The 16,061-nt window shown below is 42.0% G+C and overlaps 1 protein-coding gene across 2 annotated transcripts in view; it reads right to left on the bottom strand.

The window, feature by feature from the left end:
• The window catches only part of LOC307250116 (semaphorin-3F-like), a 60,496-nt gene continuing 44,435 nt past the window's right edge, over window positions 1–16,061 (bottom strand). For both annotated transcript variants that reach the window (XM_080027075.1, XM_080027076.1), the window contains 12 exons: window positions 15,613–15,732; window positions 15,223–15,362; window positions 13,891–14,005; window positions 8,280–8,349; window positions 7,981–8,125; window positions 7,518–7,740; window positions 6,290–6,378; window positions 6,050–6,091; window positions 4,920–5,076; window positions 4,436–4,519; window positions 3,982–4,115; window positions 1–2,706 (listed from right to left, as the gene is read on the bottom strand). In XM_080027075.1, the coding sequence (XP_079883201.1) occupies window positions 2,242–2,706; window positions 3,982–4,115; window positions 4,436–4,519; window positions 4,920–5,076; window positions 6,050–6,091; window positions 6,290–6,378; window positions 7,518–7,740; window positions 7,981–8,125; window positions 8,280–8,349; window positions 13,891–14,005; window positions 15,223–15,362; window positions 15,613–15,732 (1,784 nt within the window). In that variant the 3' untranslated portion in view covers window positions 1–2,241. The remainder of the gene's footprint in view (window positions 2,707–3,981; window positions 4,116–4,435; window positions 4,520–4,919; window positions 5,077–6,049; window positions 6,092–6,289; window positions 6,379–7,517; window positions 7,741–7,980; window positions 8,126–8,279; window positions 8,350–13,890; window positions 14,006–15,222; window positions 15,363–15,612; window positions 15,733–16,061) is intronic.

Here is a 16,061-nt window from a genome sequence, read left to right as displayed (position 1 = left end):
CCAATCACAATGAAGGGGGGGAGCATTCCATTCTTATAAAATATAGAGCTTTAATTTATTAGTCAGCAACAACAATGGAAAGGGAAGATAGAGTAATTTACACAAGTCATTACAATAACATTACCTCTGTGCATTTAGTTTTTTTCTTTTTCCCATAAAGTCTGAAGATGCAAAAATACAAAACAAACAAACACTCAAAACTACAGACACGTTTTTTTTTTAAATTCCAACAAATTGTACAACTTTCTTTGCATGTTTTTTGCCGTATAACCCCTGGTCTCATCTGGAGCTGTGATGGATTCTGGGAATGCAGACAGACCTCCCAAACTGAGGAGCAGATACAGATAACCCTGTGTGAATTATGGATGCGTCTTCCCAGAGGCTTTCAAGATAACTTTTATATACAGCCTGAATAGGTATAGTAAAATCCTTGTATATTCTTATACATGAAAACACCATTTATTTTACTTCCTGCAGAACTGCTAATGTGAACAGCTCGCTTAAATGGGGGGTGAGCATAACAATTCAAACCAATTGACCGACCATTTATCTTTTACTGCCCACTCATAAAATGTAATCGCCCATTGTCTTCATGATCTAGAGTATGTGAATTTTAAACAATACTTTCCAAAATGATGTGCTATACAAACAGTAACAGGAGATAATTTCACTCTTTACTTGGACAAAATCTATATTTCTGTCAATGAAAAGACGCATCATGCCTTGTACAGGTTATATTTGAGATTAGGGCATCTTTAAAGCATTTGTTTTCCACATTTTCCTGTACCGAGAATGTCCCTCAGAGACCATACTGTACACCCCTAGAGATGAAAAACAGAAAAAAACGAACGACCACACAGTATCTTATCAGAATTACAGTACAAATACAGGTTCATGCACACAATGAAAGCCAGCTTCCCAATAGTTTGGTTAGTGTCACAACATTGTTACAATGCTCTGTTGTGTATATGGGCAATTTTTTTTTCCACATATGAATGTCAAAGGAAGAAAGAACAAAAATATATCTCTTGTGCTCTGAGCTAACTCTCTTGCTGCCAGATCCGGGCACCTCTGTCATCTCCAATGGGATGTGTTGTCAACTATAACTTGCCCGAGTGTGCTTGTTGCATTTGGCCCCAGCCAATGTCTCCTGAAAGTAAAAAAGAATAATGCCCTTTGTGCAAAACCTTGACCCTTTATTGCACCTCAATCTCTGTTCAAAGGATGTTAGCATTTAAAAAGAACCCAAACATTTCCTTTTATATAAAAAAAAAATATTTGATGCATGCCATTTTCATACAGTATATGTATCTTTTTTTAAACTGGCCATTCGAAGCTGCAGGGTTAACCATAACCATAACCCAATGAGGAGTACACTTGAGATTGAAATTATCTGAATAAGTATCAGGGCTGGAAAGAAGAAAATGTGATGCTTAGTTTTACAATCGATCCATGAAGGAAGTAGAAGAAAAAAAAAGACAGGGGGCAAGCGTCAGTTTCCTATTTAAACACCCAAATACACCAGTGAGAACATTTTAACAGTCATCTGAATGTCTGGGTTTCCATGGAAAAAGGATAATTTTCCCACAAATAATTGGGACCATGTGTCGATGGTCCCCTCGCGATATCAAGTCCCCGTCCACATGCAGCCGCCACAGGTTGCATCACAGGTGTTCCTGGAGCGTCCAGAAATAAAAGAGTCCTGGCATCCAGTCAAAGCAAACAAGAAACAACAGAGATCCCATCACCTCTTATCAACAACTAATTTCCCCCAACATAGGGCGCTTTCTCAGAGCTCGCTCCTAACAGCTTTACGTGCCCGATGACACGTTCCCAACAACGGCAGGGTCATATGATGCTGACGGATGAGTTTTTTTGTAATGACAGTAACAGCAACAATAACATTAACAATATCAATAATAACAATAATGTTTGCCCCCAAAGGTACCTATACACAAAGAGCATGTTTTTTCTTCTATAAGAACAAAGAAATCCACAGAATGATACTATATACAACCTACAATAAATACTGTGTATCATATATCTTACTGTTTGAGAGGATGTAGTGGGGTTTTTGTTTTGTTTGTAAGCATCTTTTTTTTTCTCAGTTTGCATTTTTAGTGGGGGGTTTGTGGATTTTTTTCAGATGCTACTCTCAATGAGTCTCTCCCAGTTTTCACAGGGTGGGTTGTTGAGGGGAGGGTGGGTGGAGGATGTTATAGGCACAAAGCCTGGCTCTCCTCATGTCTCTTCCTCCTGCTCCTGCTCCTGCTCCTCTTCCTCCTCCTTCCCCTCCCCATGATGCCGGCGGTTGCGGGGCTTCTTCTGCTCCTTGAGCTCCTTCAGGTCCTTGGTCTTGAGGGCACCCAGCAGCGGGTCTCCAAACTGCCAGTAGTCTTGGCAGTACTGGTTGATCAGGCTCATCTCAGGCTGGCTCAGGATGGTCAGCAGGTCCTTGTACTGTCCGGCGCTGGGGGTCCACTGGGTGCTGCCGGAGTGGAGTGTGGATGACACCAGCCCCCCCGCGCCCTCCACCAGCGCGCTGTTGACGGCCCGGCTCGACAGCACCACCAGCTGCATTTTGACCAGCGTATGCTTGAAGTTTTTCTCCGTGGCCGTGCACTGGTACATGCCGGAGTCGGAGGGCTGCAGGGACCGCAGCAGCAGACCTTGCTCCGTCTTCAAGATCCGACCGTCAGAACGCATCTGCAGCAGAGACAGGGAAGAAGAAAAAAAAAGATCATGTAGCACCTGTCATGTGACCCCCAGTGAATTAAGGATACAATGCAAAGCTACTAAGCTAAGGGATGAACGGAAATAAATGTGCACTGTGTTTCTGTATTGATTCCCACTGGATATGAGTGGGGATTACACAGAGGGTCGCCATTCATAGTCCTGATACGTATGTGTGTACACAAAATATACAAAATAACATAATATATTAATTGTGTGCCTCAATTAATCAAATAAAGTATAATTTGTATTTAAAAGCTGTCATCAAAATAAATGTTATGCGATTGTTAACACTCAAAATCTATAATAGAAATACAGCAAGAGTTTTTAACAATGGGAAAGTCACTATATGAGTTATTATGATACAAAATGAAAAAGCTAATGACAAAGCAATGGCTGTAATAGCTCGATAGTAATTGGTAATATAATAGTGTGACGTTTCTATTGCAAATTGTGTCAATTTGGTGACAAATTTTCGTTAGTATCTGTTAATATTTGATTAATGTTAATCTATTCCTTTACATCCCTACTGTCTTGGCCTGTACTGTGGACTATAATCCTAAAATCAAATCAATTTCAAAGTAATCAAACTGTAACTCTAGGCATAACTATAATTCATCTCTTTCTGCACATCCACACCCAGGAATGTGAATTCAGGCAGCTCAAAGGCAGCAGCAGCATAGTGGGCTCTGCCGGTGGGAACATCCAAGAGAATAGACAATAAGAAGGGAAGCAGCAACACTACAGAGCTCCACAATAAAACTTTAAGTAGTGCCTCAGGGTTATATATCATATAGCAGAGGGGGCTCTTTCACAGCTCCCCTCCATGTGTTCTTCCCTTGGGCCTTAAGGACGGTTGGAGGTATGTGTGAGGAATCAGGCATCATAAAGGCAGAGCCTGAATCACTTAATGGTGTTAACAGATAATCTGAGTAAAAAATGTACACCAGGGTAATTTTTCAAATGTGATGACTGCTTATAAATCTAAATCTCTCTATGACAACAAAGCAAAAAAAATTCAAATAAATATTATAGTTGTTGAGTGGCCCCCACCCACATATGAAATTCTTCATCTGTGGGAATGCTCATCTGCCACGAACCCATTTCAGTAAAGTCAATTGAATACTCCAGGAAGCATATATATTGTGCTTAACGTTGGATTCATATGCATTTGAGTGAACTACTCCCAAATACAGTGTGCTTACGTAAACAGAGCCTTACAGAGTAATACACTGTGTGGAGGCTCACCTCTTTCCTGCGGTCGCTGTTGTCTCTCTGCAGATGCCATTTGATGAGAGCGTGTGGAGAGCGGGCCTGACACTCCAGGAAGGTACTGCTTCCCTCCACCCCATACTGCACCATCTCCAGAGTGTTCTTATTGGCTGCAGGGCAGAGAGAGAGAGAGAGAGAGAGAGATAGAGAAAGAGAGAGTGAGTTGGATTTCCATGGCAACCGAGACACTCATTACCATTGACTCCTTACGACCAAAATCTCAGTTGTGGCAAGTCTTTTTAGCGTTACGGCTTTCACAGATTACCATAAAGCTGCCAGTATGCTCTTATATATCTCACAATGGAAGCCATGAACCGCTTTGTGCAGCAATAATGAGAAGTGTCATTATTTCTTAAACCTGCTGAGTTCATTAATAAACAAATAGGAGGGATGGTTTAGCAGAAAAGGGTTGAATAATGTGGCGTCTTACTGTTGGAGTTGAAGCCTCTGCATTGGCGGATGGGGTTCCCGTACTTGACGTCCTGCCGCCGGCTACGTCTAAAGGGGTCAGACCAGTATTGCCGAAAATAAGGAGAGAAAAAAAAACATAAAGCAACCGCAAACCATTCAAAGCCATCCAACAATACAGAAAGCCATTAGAGCATCCAATTTAAAAGGATCCAACCACAAACCATCATTATGTTATTATACCACTGCATAACATGGATGTTATTTATGTCACTTACAGGTTAGACTCATAATCATACCAAAAGTATACCATTTATTATAGAGCATTAACCACAGTTTGAACAAATACATTGATACAAATAAAACACCTGTGCCATTCAAACAGCTTGTTCAGCCATCCAGGCGGTCTAATTTGAGCATCAGTCGACACACCAATTGAGCCACACCAGTCAGTTAGTAATAGTTAGTGGTAGCTCATGCTGCTAACACTGCTGCTGGTGCTCACCTCTTCTGAGAGGCAGAGTAGCGGGAGCAGGACTTTCCATCCCAGGCACAGTACGGGTCTCTGGCCAGACAGCAGTCAGCACAGGCCTCACCGTACACATCACACCGGTGAAGAGCCATCTGGGTCAGCCCCACCGCAGACGACACATAGAGCTGTTGCTGTTGGAAGAGGAGAGGACAGAATACAGTGTTATACACTACACTGGAGTGTACACTTTCATATGTAAATTCAAACAAGTGAAACAGAAAATACCTTAAAGTTTAATTAGATTTTTTTTTGGGACAGCTGCACTGAGCAGAGCCAAATATATGGAAGTAAATAAAGTCTATTGTTTTTGAATTGTCAACTTCAAGTTCTGCTATTTCAAAAGTTTTTTTAGCATTCTAATGTATTATTTAGGGCAAACAAAGATTAAGAAAAAATACATCTAGTTGAAGCTCAGTTAAAATATAAAAAGCACATGCCTGGCTCGATCAAATTCAGACATTAGACAAAATTCCAAGCTGAACATCTGGAATACCATGGATGAGCAATTACGCCTGGGTACTTTAATATTCTATTTGCATTTGTGAAGGCTAAAACATATAGTAGTCAGGGGCTTATGGGATTTAAATCTTCACGGCTATTATTTGCTTCTACACAAAGAGTTCACCAACCCACATGGGTGTAATGAGATAAGTGTAAAATCTAGTCTTGCAACGCACTGAAGCAGCAACAGTGTCTGGATCATAGGGGGACAATATTGAGCCCATCTCTATCAGGTTCCCATCATGATTTTTATGATCAGCTGTTATACATTTGTCAGTCTGGCAGGCTGCATGTAATACAAACTCTCTGTCTGTGTGGAATAAGGTCATAGCATGTAGAAGAGGCCAAGGATTTTAATCGTATTGAAAGTCAAAACTAAACCTTTAGTGTCACTTCCATATTTCTCTCTTCATTGACTCCCTTTGGATCTAATTCCATGAGTTATGAAGGGAAGCCACAGTGAAGCACAGCAGTAGACCTGAATGATGTAACCTTTCCAATTGGCAATTTTGCATTTTATTCACTTGCTTTGGAACGGGGTTTCTTTTTCTCTTTATGAAGGCAAAGGTTAACAAACAAAATCATTTGCATAGACTTGCTTACCCTTTTGGAAGATATCTTCATTGTTGTGATCGGAGTAGGGACCTTGACAGACAAAAGAAAAATCCATTGTGAGTACATTGCGTTCTCTTTATGGCGGATGGAAATGTATGCGCAGAGGAACGAGCTAATTGGAAAACGGAGATAAGAAATGTCGAGAGAATTATGACAAAGGGGCAAGCAAAGCAGAGGAAAAAATGATGTATAGAAAGCAATAGAAAAGAGGGGTAATTAAGTGCTCACCTTGAAAACCTCCACCTCCTCCAGGACCAGCTCCTCGGTCTGCAGGTCATCTCTGGGCAGAACGATGACTTTCTGAACCGTTCCCTTGTCTGTGGACCACAATGCACACACCTGTCAGCCACATCCCTGCAGCCCCTTTACCCAGCCTGCCCGTCAACAGCCCCAATGAATTCCCAGTTTATTCTCTCAGCAACTTCCAACAAGGGATAATCCTCGTATCAACAGGCCTCACTGTACTCTTCACCTCTATTACCAGCTTTCCCCTCAGTTTAACCTTTATTCGGTGACGTGACTCTCTTTTCCACTTCGCCTACTCACTGCCGCCACCATGACAAACCTCTTCTGTCATTATCAATTCGCGTCTTGCCGTGACCTATTCAAATGGACGCCATAAGACAGTCCCTGGCATGTTTGATTTCTGTAAAGAGTTGGGAATTCCAAGGACACCTGAGATTTATTATGACTTCTGCATTCAGCCCCGAACGCAGGGCTTGAATGGCTGCCTCTGACAGCAGTTGAAAGGACACGCATTCCTCCAAAGTGGCTGCCATGCACCGCACACAGACCCATTAGTTTTCGTCTCCCCGCAATGTACAGATGAACAAAGAAGCCCAGTTAAGAGGCGTCATATGCAACATGTGAGGGCTGCGTACTGTGTGGGGAGGCGGCTGCTGTCATACTCGGGGCCTTATTAAAGGTTCAAGGCATGCAGGCAAACAGATAATCTCTTTTACACCAATGGGCAAGATTAAGGTGATGGATATCCCTCCTCCCCTCCCTCCTACGGTTCTTCTTAACCCCTGTTTCTTTTCTCTCCCTCACGCTGTTGATCCAGCCTTGCCCTCCAGGTACAAATCTCCTGTTGTTTACTCCATGTGAACAGGGTGAGCTAAAAAACCCTTTGATTGGTTAGATTTCCACTCCCAGCACAAAAGGCAAGAATGCTTTTCTCTTAATGATAAATGATTGCAGGGGGAGACAAGCCCTCCACTTACATGGGATTTATTTCCACGGGGGGGATTTCTTACCCCCATTACTCAACTTCCCGCTGATACTGTCGTTCACCATTCTTACTCAGATCAAAGGACCTCAGAATGACTTCATGTACACATGTACGGCAGTAAAAAAACACTAAAAAGAGCTGAAATGATTCTACAGGCAGACAAAAACACAAATTTCACAAATTTCTAGTTAATCATATCAAATTTTAAATTCACAAAACACTGACCCGTTCCTAGGAAGAGCACCTCGTAGTTGCCATCTGCAGCTGCGACCTGGTCCACAGTGATGGTGGTGAACTCATAGTCCACATTGGTCCGAACCACCAGGGGGCGCTTGTGTACCGGGTACACAGCGTTGTACATGGCAGGGTGATTTCTCATGAAGTTAATCACTTCATCTGGATAGTCCTTTGTGGACTTCATGTTGGGAGTGAACGTACCTCCAGGGCACTGAAAAAGAAAACGAAGCATTACAGGTTTGAGCGTAGGTCAAAAAATCAAGAGAGGGAACAAAAAATAATGAGATTAAAAAAGCTTCTTGGAGAGCTTATCTTTCAGTAATAATCTGAGTTTGGTTATGTTCAGGCATGCATCTTGTTCAGATGTCTTTTATTTGAGGTCTAAGTCAGAAGTCAGAAGCCACTGTTATGCCAGCTCTCTGTGGGATTCATGTGTATTTTTAAGGCTCACCGTGCCGGGCCTAGGGTAGGGGATCTTTCCACTGTAGGGTACCCACTGATAATTGGGACCCTCTTTGTGGGCGAATGGTCCATTGAAGACCATGCGGATATCTGCCATGGAGTAGACACAAACTGCTGAGCCTTTGAAGACGGAACTGGGAAGAGAAAGTAAATGAAGAGAAAGAAAAACAAGGTCAAGACAATTTATCTCACACATAAGAGTGGGGAGGGGGAAACCAATGTGGACAATTTATCTTAAAACAAAGCCTATTACAGATGCATGTACAGTATCTGTTATAGCAAACTCACCCAGAGACGGAGAAGACTCCATATATCACCGGATTTTTTGTGTCCTGTGTTGGCTGTATGTAAACATCCCCTGTAAGAGAAAACAGAGAGGAATCACGTCAGTGCAAACGAAACATAACGCACGGCACAAGCACTCTTCTTTACTAATATTTACACAGCTTCCAGTCAATCCAACCTGTTTTAGCCACAGAGCCATTTAGGCTGAACCTCCCTGGAAGGAGGGATGCACTAACTACCTTCATCTTTGTTGGATACACATGGAACTCACTACTACGACTGGATAATAAGTAAAATGGGATCTTGTGTTTGTCTTGATGCTTCTGTGAAAGTCCCTGAAATCCATAATTGCATCACAGGAATAAAGGTCAGGGGTTCGTGTGAAAATGTCTGTGTTGCTTATTAAGTGTTTGTGCGTGACTAATTGTCTTCAGATTGGCCACAAAAGTTCAACACAACAGTGCTTTGAGCTACATTTTAATGTCAGCAGTGAGCACGCTAGCATGCTCATAATGACAATGCTAATATGCTGCTTGGATTATATAATAATTAGCATGTAAACATTTGCCACTAACCACAGAGTTCAAAGTTTAATTCAATTTGATTTATGAACGAAAACCTGCAAAGTTACCTATTGACCAACCTTCTGAAGGACACATCGATACCTAAAGTTAAGCTTCTACTTTACCTCAAGTTAGTTCAAAGTCCGAGAAACATTAGCTGAATGCCTAATAGAAATAATAAAAGGGAAAAGCTTCTTCCATCCAGGCAGCCCTCCCGCCAATCTCATATCCAGCTGACAGAGACTAGGTGTTAAAACCACAGCCATCGACTTTGTGCCACAGTAAACTGAACCACTGCCTCAGGGAGGACACATACAGGGAGGGTTTTATTGACAAGATAACACATCTAAATGGAACCTTGAGAGGCTTTATCACATAACCATCCTAGACGATGCACTTCAATCCAAGCATCAGAGCAAATATATTTCATATGGCAGAGCAGTAAAATCAAACAGTCTGGTTCTCTACGGTCTAGACTGGAACAACGTGATTGCTAAACCATCCGAGACCGTTCCTGAGAAGACAGAAAATGTAAACACGATGTTGAGGGAATTTTTCCTCTTTCTGTATCCACGATTCGTGTCTTTCACTTCGAAGGAAATGGAATCTCTCTTTCCTCCCAAAGGAGAATGGCATCATATACTCTTTAGCCAATTCTGGAAGTCTCTAAATCACGACACTCGCATACTCGATCCTACAGGGCTCTGACATTGGACACTGCCTGATTTAGACGATCCTTTTGTTGATACTGAGGAAAGGTCCACAGCAACAAATAGAGAGGAGCAAAACATGTGATGGGTGATAAGTCTCTCTCCTGTTCGGTACCTGACCTAAATACTAGCCCCGGGAGACACGTTTGCTGCCAACAATAGGACAAGGGTCTTCGGCACAAAGCTGAGAATGCGCTTCAAACCTAGTTGTGCAGGAATACTGTATCGGAGTCAAGACGCGTGGATACGGAATGTGTAGAACTGATTGAAGCAAAATGAGTATACCAATTTAGACATACGTATGCACTTGCTGTTCCATATAGACCAGCATGAGAAATTAGCTGTCATGCAGCTATGCAGATGGGGGTGGGGAAGGAAGATGGTATCATCTTAAAATCGGAACTTCTGGGTTCTGGTCCCATCCACATTAACAAGTTTTACAGTCAAGCCTTTCTTTAGGGACAGTCTACAGCCATGAGCTCATTCCTAGAGAAAAGGATAAGGTTTTGAGATAGTACTTATTTCTCAGTAGTACATACACATACGCACACCACCTTGCCATCTTTTACAGCTGCTACAGCCGAAGCACTGGAACGGTCATGGGTTAGCATGGACGCTGCACTACAGGGCTGCCTTGGGTGTCACACGACAGATGATCCTTGTCATGACATACAGCTGCTGCACTGCAGAAATGGGCGATTTGCACGCAAAGCACACACAAGTGTGCGGATATGCAGACAAGATACCCCTAAGGTTGAGATGGTGCTACCAAGGACAGACACTAAAAACAGATCAAGGCTTCAGGAAAACAGAGGGGGAAAAGAAGCAATGTGATTTGAAATAAAAGCTGTCCTGACAGGGCTGTGATGACTTAGCTCCAGGGGAACGTGTGTGTTAATAACAGCTAGGAATGGATCCAGATTCCACAACCAACCCTCTCCTATGTTATTTTTTTTAAGTGCATTTGTTTTATTTCCCTCTGCCTTTTCACCTCTCTACATAGGGTTATTTTAGCCATCTAAAATGCTGTAACTTCTTTCTATTTTTTAATGTGTAAGAGTAAAAAAAAAAATGTAATGCCGTGTTTTAAATCACTGGGGCTCACTACAAGTTGTCAGGTGGAGCCAATAAGCGCTCCATATTCCAACTGTAAAAACTCCCCAGGTCCCATGCGTGCTTTGCCATAATGCCTTTCTGCATAAGGCTACCACGCCAGGAACACAGCTGGTCTGGACATTTCAACAACTTCCCAGTAATGAGTTGTTGAGTTTTTAATAAAACTCATAAAGGAAGGGTGCACGTTCAAGAATCTTCTCACTCAAGCATGCTTAAATGCTCCTTCTGAACTTGTCCTGGCTTGAATCAAATCTTCAACTGTTCAGTGTAATGCATCTACAGTGCATGCTTACTTCATGCCATATGTATGTTTGTGTAGTTAGGGAAGCAGTTTGACATTTTGGGAAATATACTTAATAGCCTTCTTGCCAAAAGTTTGATGATTAGCTTGATACCAATTTTGATGTCTGTACAGTAATATAAAGTTACAGCCAGCAGCCAGTGAGCTTAGCTCAGCAATACTGATAGATACAGGGAAATACATAGCCAGACTCTGTCCAAAGGTAATAATTTGCCTTCCAGCACATTTTAAGTCTATAACAAGAAACTATTTGTGGTTTTGTCTGGGGTCTTTGCGGGAATAGGCCTATTTCCTAGCTTGTTACAATGACTTCCTGGATTCTCCTGGCAAACGTTACTTTTACACGTTGGTTTTTGTACAAATTAAACAAAGTTTGCAAATGCTGCCATGTTGATTGTTTTAAGTTTTGTTTTCCTGTCTCCATTCTTTATGCTAGGCTAAGCTAAGCTAACATGGGAGTGCATTCATGCTGATCGTACAATCATGACAATGGCATCAATCTATGGATTTATATTTATAAATCCATGTATTAAACTCTCAGCAAGATAATGAAAAAGTGTATTGCTGTAAAAATGCAACTATCCCTTTAATAACATAAAAGGTTCATTCAATGTGCAATAGTTAAAAAACAATTTGTCCTTGTGAAATCCTAAAATCTGCCCTTCTCTTTGTAAAGCCAAACTGTCCAGCAAGAGAGTTTTATAAACAATCAAACTAGACTAGTAAAGCCATTAGCATGAAAATCAATCATATCCAATTTACTGTCCCCTCTATGAGTCCTTGGCGGGGAAAAAGTGAAGTCTTTCCTTTCTCTGTGGGCATGTCTATCCTGTCTATCCTGTCACGCCTGTCTTCATTCACCAGCCTGTTCCACTACACATTTACAAAATTACTCGAGCAATATCCTTAAAGTCCCCATCAGCGGCAACAGCTGACGGCGCTCCAGCTCTCTCACAGAACACCCTGCACAGCAAGCCTGTGTCAACACTGACTGGACCAGTAAATACAGAACACTTGCTTTTTAAAGCCAAAGTCAGCCCATACCAAACTCAGAACCACTTTGGGTGAAGTGGCTGCATGAAAAGTGTGTGTGTGTGTGTGTGTGTGTGTGTGTGTGTGTGTGTGTGTGTGTGTGTGTGTGTGTGTGTGTGTGTGTGTGTGTGTGTGTGTGTGACTTTTCAGTTGTTCAAAGAGGGATAAAATATATGTCACCTGTAACAACAAAGCAATGCTTCGACAACTGCAGGCAGGTTGAGATAAAAGCAAGGAATGTGTCAGCCAGATAAAGAGAATGATTGTCAGATTCAACAAGCTTGGCACCATTCATTCTTGAGATAAGTTCAAGAGCAACAGTGCTTCACGCATCAGTCCCCTATCACTCTTTGGCTCTATTTTAAACCAGTGAGACAGAAAGAGAAAGAGTTTCCCCCGGAGAGGCAATAGTGTCACCAACCCAGTCTCACAGTGAAATGTAAAATAGCTACGTTGGTCCACAGCGCAAAATGTAGAGGTTTCACAATAAAGGCCTTGAAATTATGAATTACCTACATTTGTTCCCCCTATTCATTTCTAATGGACAGCGTACATGTCACGTGACTTTCAAGTCCTCCCGGCCGAAACGAAACCCAAGCTGTGACCGCCATTGCCCCAGCTTTTATTCTGCAGATTTTTAAGATGTATAAGCTATTAAATGGGTTTTTGATAACATTCTTAGTGAGAAATGTGTATCTTACTCTCACAATCTTCACTCAGTGAATGTATACAATGTAGTTTGAAGGTTATCACAAATATTATTCTGGACATCGCCAAGAAAATGTAGAAATACAACATTTGTTTCATGTTGATATACTGGTTGCTATGCTGTTGCTATGACGCTCGTGGCAAAAAGTTGTCAAGGATATCTCTCCTCCAAGGTAATTTAATGTAAAATAATGAATAACATAAAAAGTAATTTAATCCACCAAGATTATACAGAGGTTAAAAAGCAAGCAGGACTTGAAAGTCACGTGACATTAGAAATGAATAGGGGGAACAAATGTAGGTAATTCACAATTTCAAGGCCTTTATTGTGAAACCTCTACATTTTGCGCTGTGGACCAACGTAGCTATTTTACATTTCACTGTGAGACTGGGTTGGTGTCACAGACATTCCTGCTTTGTGATCTGATCTGTAAACCATCAGGCCGCCCCCTTCCACACACAAAAACAGACACTTTAGTTTAAGACATCCTGAATGAAAATGACAACTACAGTGATGTGACTGTGTCCGACATTACAATTACAGGATGTGTGGGCAATATGATGGGAGTGGGCTGACATATGGGCCAAGGTCTGAGCTCTGGTGTGTGTGTGTGTGTGTGTGTGTGTGTGTGTGTGTGTGTGTGTGTGTGTGTGTGTGTGTGTGTGTGTGTGTGTGTGTGTGTGTGTGTGCACAAGTTCACAATTGGCAGGTGCTGCAGTAAAAGTAGACCCTGCAGTAGACTGTTCTTTACTTGATATTGCAGATGTGATCACACGTGACAGTAACCTGAAAATGAATATGTCGGAAATAAATCCAGCCATGTGACATTTGTCTTTTTTCACTCGCCATTGGATACTGAGTGTCAAAATGATTAACTGCATTAAGAGATTAGGTTTTCCTGGAGGGGGTGTAAAAAAAATCTTTGGCCCAAAAAAAAAAAAAAAGGTTATGCTTCTCTTTAGACCAAAAACTTGTATTTTGTGTTGAAACAAATCTGGCTACTCCATGTCTCAGCAGGTTGACTAAAATAAATGTATTATCTATAATGTGTACGTGTGAACATGAAATAATTAATTGATTAATCAAATAGATGAGAGAAAAAATTGTTTCTTTTCCAATTTTAGAATTTGATGTGGTTCGATATATGATTGTATATATAGTATATATATATATTAGTACTCACGGAGCTCGTCAAAGTGCGTCTCCATGCCGTCGGCCCCCGGCACTGAGCAGATGAGCCTGGCCTTCAGGAAGGTGCTCCACTTGTTCACTAGACAGCAGTGGCCTCCATCATCATTCTGCATAGGAGAGGGAGAGGAGACACACAGAACACTTTCACCATCAATCGCTCAAACTCACATCCTCCCCGGTCGTCCTTCTGAAAACAAACCCAGGTGGAGCCACCCACACACACACATATAATATACAGCGCAAAATGGTTTGCAAAGCCCAGGAAGCCAAAAGAAGGGGGGGTGGTAAACACTGTCTCCCCCTATTTAGACTATTCCATCTGTGGTGGAACCAGGCCAGAATGTATCCCAGTTTGAAAAGAGCTGAGACCACTGCAGTATGTGCATTAGAGGCGTCTTCGATAATGAGCATTTTTAGAGGATATGGCACTTGGATGAGAAAGCACGTACTGTATATGTTAATGTTAATTTAACATAATTTCATATTAAAGGGTGCATTTCTAATGGATCCCATTTTGGGAGTTGAAATTATGTTTTCATAATTTCCAGAATAATTACAGCATATGGTTGGTGGAGTGTATTTTTTTGGTGGTGTGCAGGGTGCAGGGAATTGCTAAGAGTATCCAGATATGTGGGCGAAATAAGAATGACAGCGTTGGGTCCCAGCAGAGCCCACTGAGAGAGGAGGGGGATGAGTGTTTTTGTACTGGGTCAGCGACTGACCTCCTCAGATAAATACGGCGGTGAACAGCTGATGCGGTGAGAGCACGTAGGCCACATTGTCTCACTCGCACCCGTGCTCACACACCGGCTGTGATGCTCACACATGCATGTCAAACCTATACGGGGACACAGGCCAGGATACGTTGCCCCTTAAGCCACGAGATATTTGTTGTTATTTGTTTTTGTTGCCAAGCGCAATTTGTATTTTTTTTGGTACACAGGCTTTCATGGAAGAAGACTGAGAAAGACTCTATAATAGAGTTTCTTTTTTATTAAAAGAGTAATTTGCTGCCAGGTACACTACAAGCTCCAAGTGTTTTAGGACAAACAGGGAGAAGGGGTCAGGGGGTCACAGGGTCAGAGATCAAAGGGCAACTCCACAGACAGAGGGATGCATTGTGGAGGGGAAGGTTAAAGACACATGTGGATTCCAGCACATCAGCGTTGGCCAAATACTAGCTCCGCTGCGCCCGTAAACATTAGAAACACAGTGGGTGACTCGCCTCAGGAGTCTCCTGAAGCTGTTTTTCATATCGATGCAGGGTTTTCTTTTAATTATGTTTACATCCCCAAAACAAACACGCCTCTCACTGTTTACACACCAGGCAGATGCGTCCGATACGGGACTGGGTCACGGGACTCTGGCCCATTTCGGATGACTTCTCCCGGAAGAAGAAATACAGCTTGTCATCATTTCTCTCCGCGCTGTCCGGGATGAGTTTCACATTAATGAAGGTGGGGTCTGTGGGGAGAAGAGGTGGTGAGATGTTTAGGCAGAGGATGTGTTTGGGAAAACATCTAGCTGAAATCTTCTATAAACTGCCGGTATTTTTCTGTTTATCACTTCTAAACATACTGTACGTGCCATCGCATTTCAGCGATTCAATTGGAACGCTGTTTGGATTGTGCATTAAAGAAAATCTCGACATGAAGGCTGCACAGGCTGGATGAAAGTCGTACATATCATTTATAGGGCTAAGAAGGACATTTACCATTCAGCCATCTGGAGTTGTACTGATCCGTCCGCATGGCAGTCTTTGTCCCCAGAGTACGGAAAATGGCAGAGTCGGTTCCCATAAAGTCAACGTAGACCCCAGCATACAGTTCACCATCTGAGAAAAGCGAGGAAAACAGTTCAGTTTAGTCAAATATCCTTAACTACATTCCAGCACTTTAATTTAAAAATACATATTTGGAGCCAAACATCTCAAGACTCTATTTCACAACACAGAAGCTCAGCAAAACAAATTTGAAATCTGCACATTCAACTCCATTTTGACCCAAAAAGGATGATAGGTAGATACTGTAACTCAAGAAGCATTGTGATCAATTCAACAGACAAGGAGTAACTGTATTTCTTTGTCACTAATTACAGGGAAAATAGAAGGGTTCAATTGTCTATTTGTAGGCCCAGTCTCCCTTAGTAACTGACTTTTTAAAG

Source organism: Ammodytes marinus (genome assembly GCF_949987685.1).
Source record: "Ammodytes marinus genome assembly, chromosome: 4".
NCBI lineage: Eukaryota > Metazoa > Chordata > Actinopteri > Uranoscopiformes > Ammodytidae > Ammodytes > Ammodytes marinus.
The sequence above is the reverse complement of the archived record's forward strand: the minus strand, read 5'-3'. Positions and strand labels throughout refer to the sequence as shown.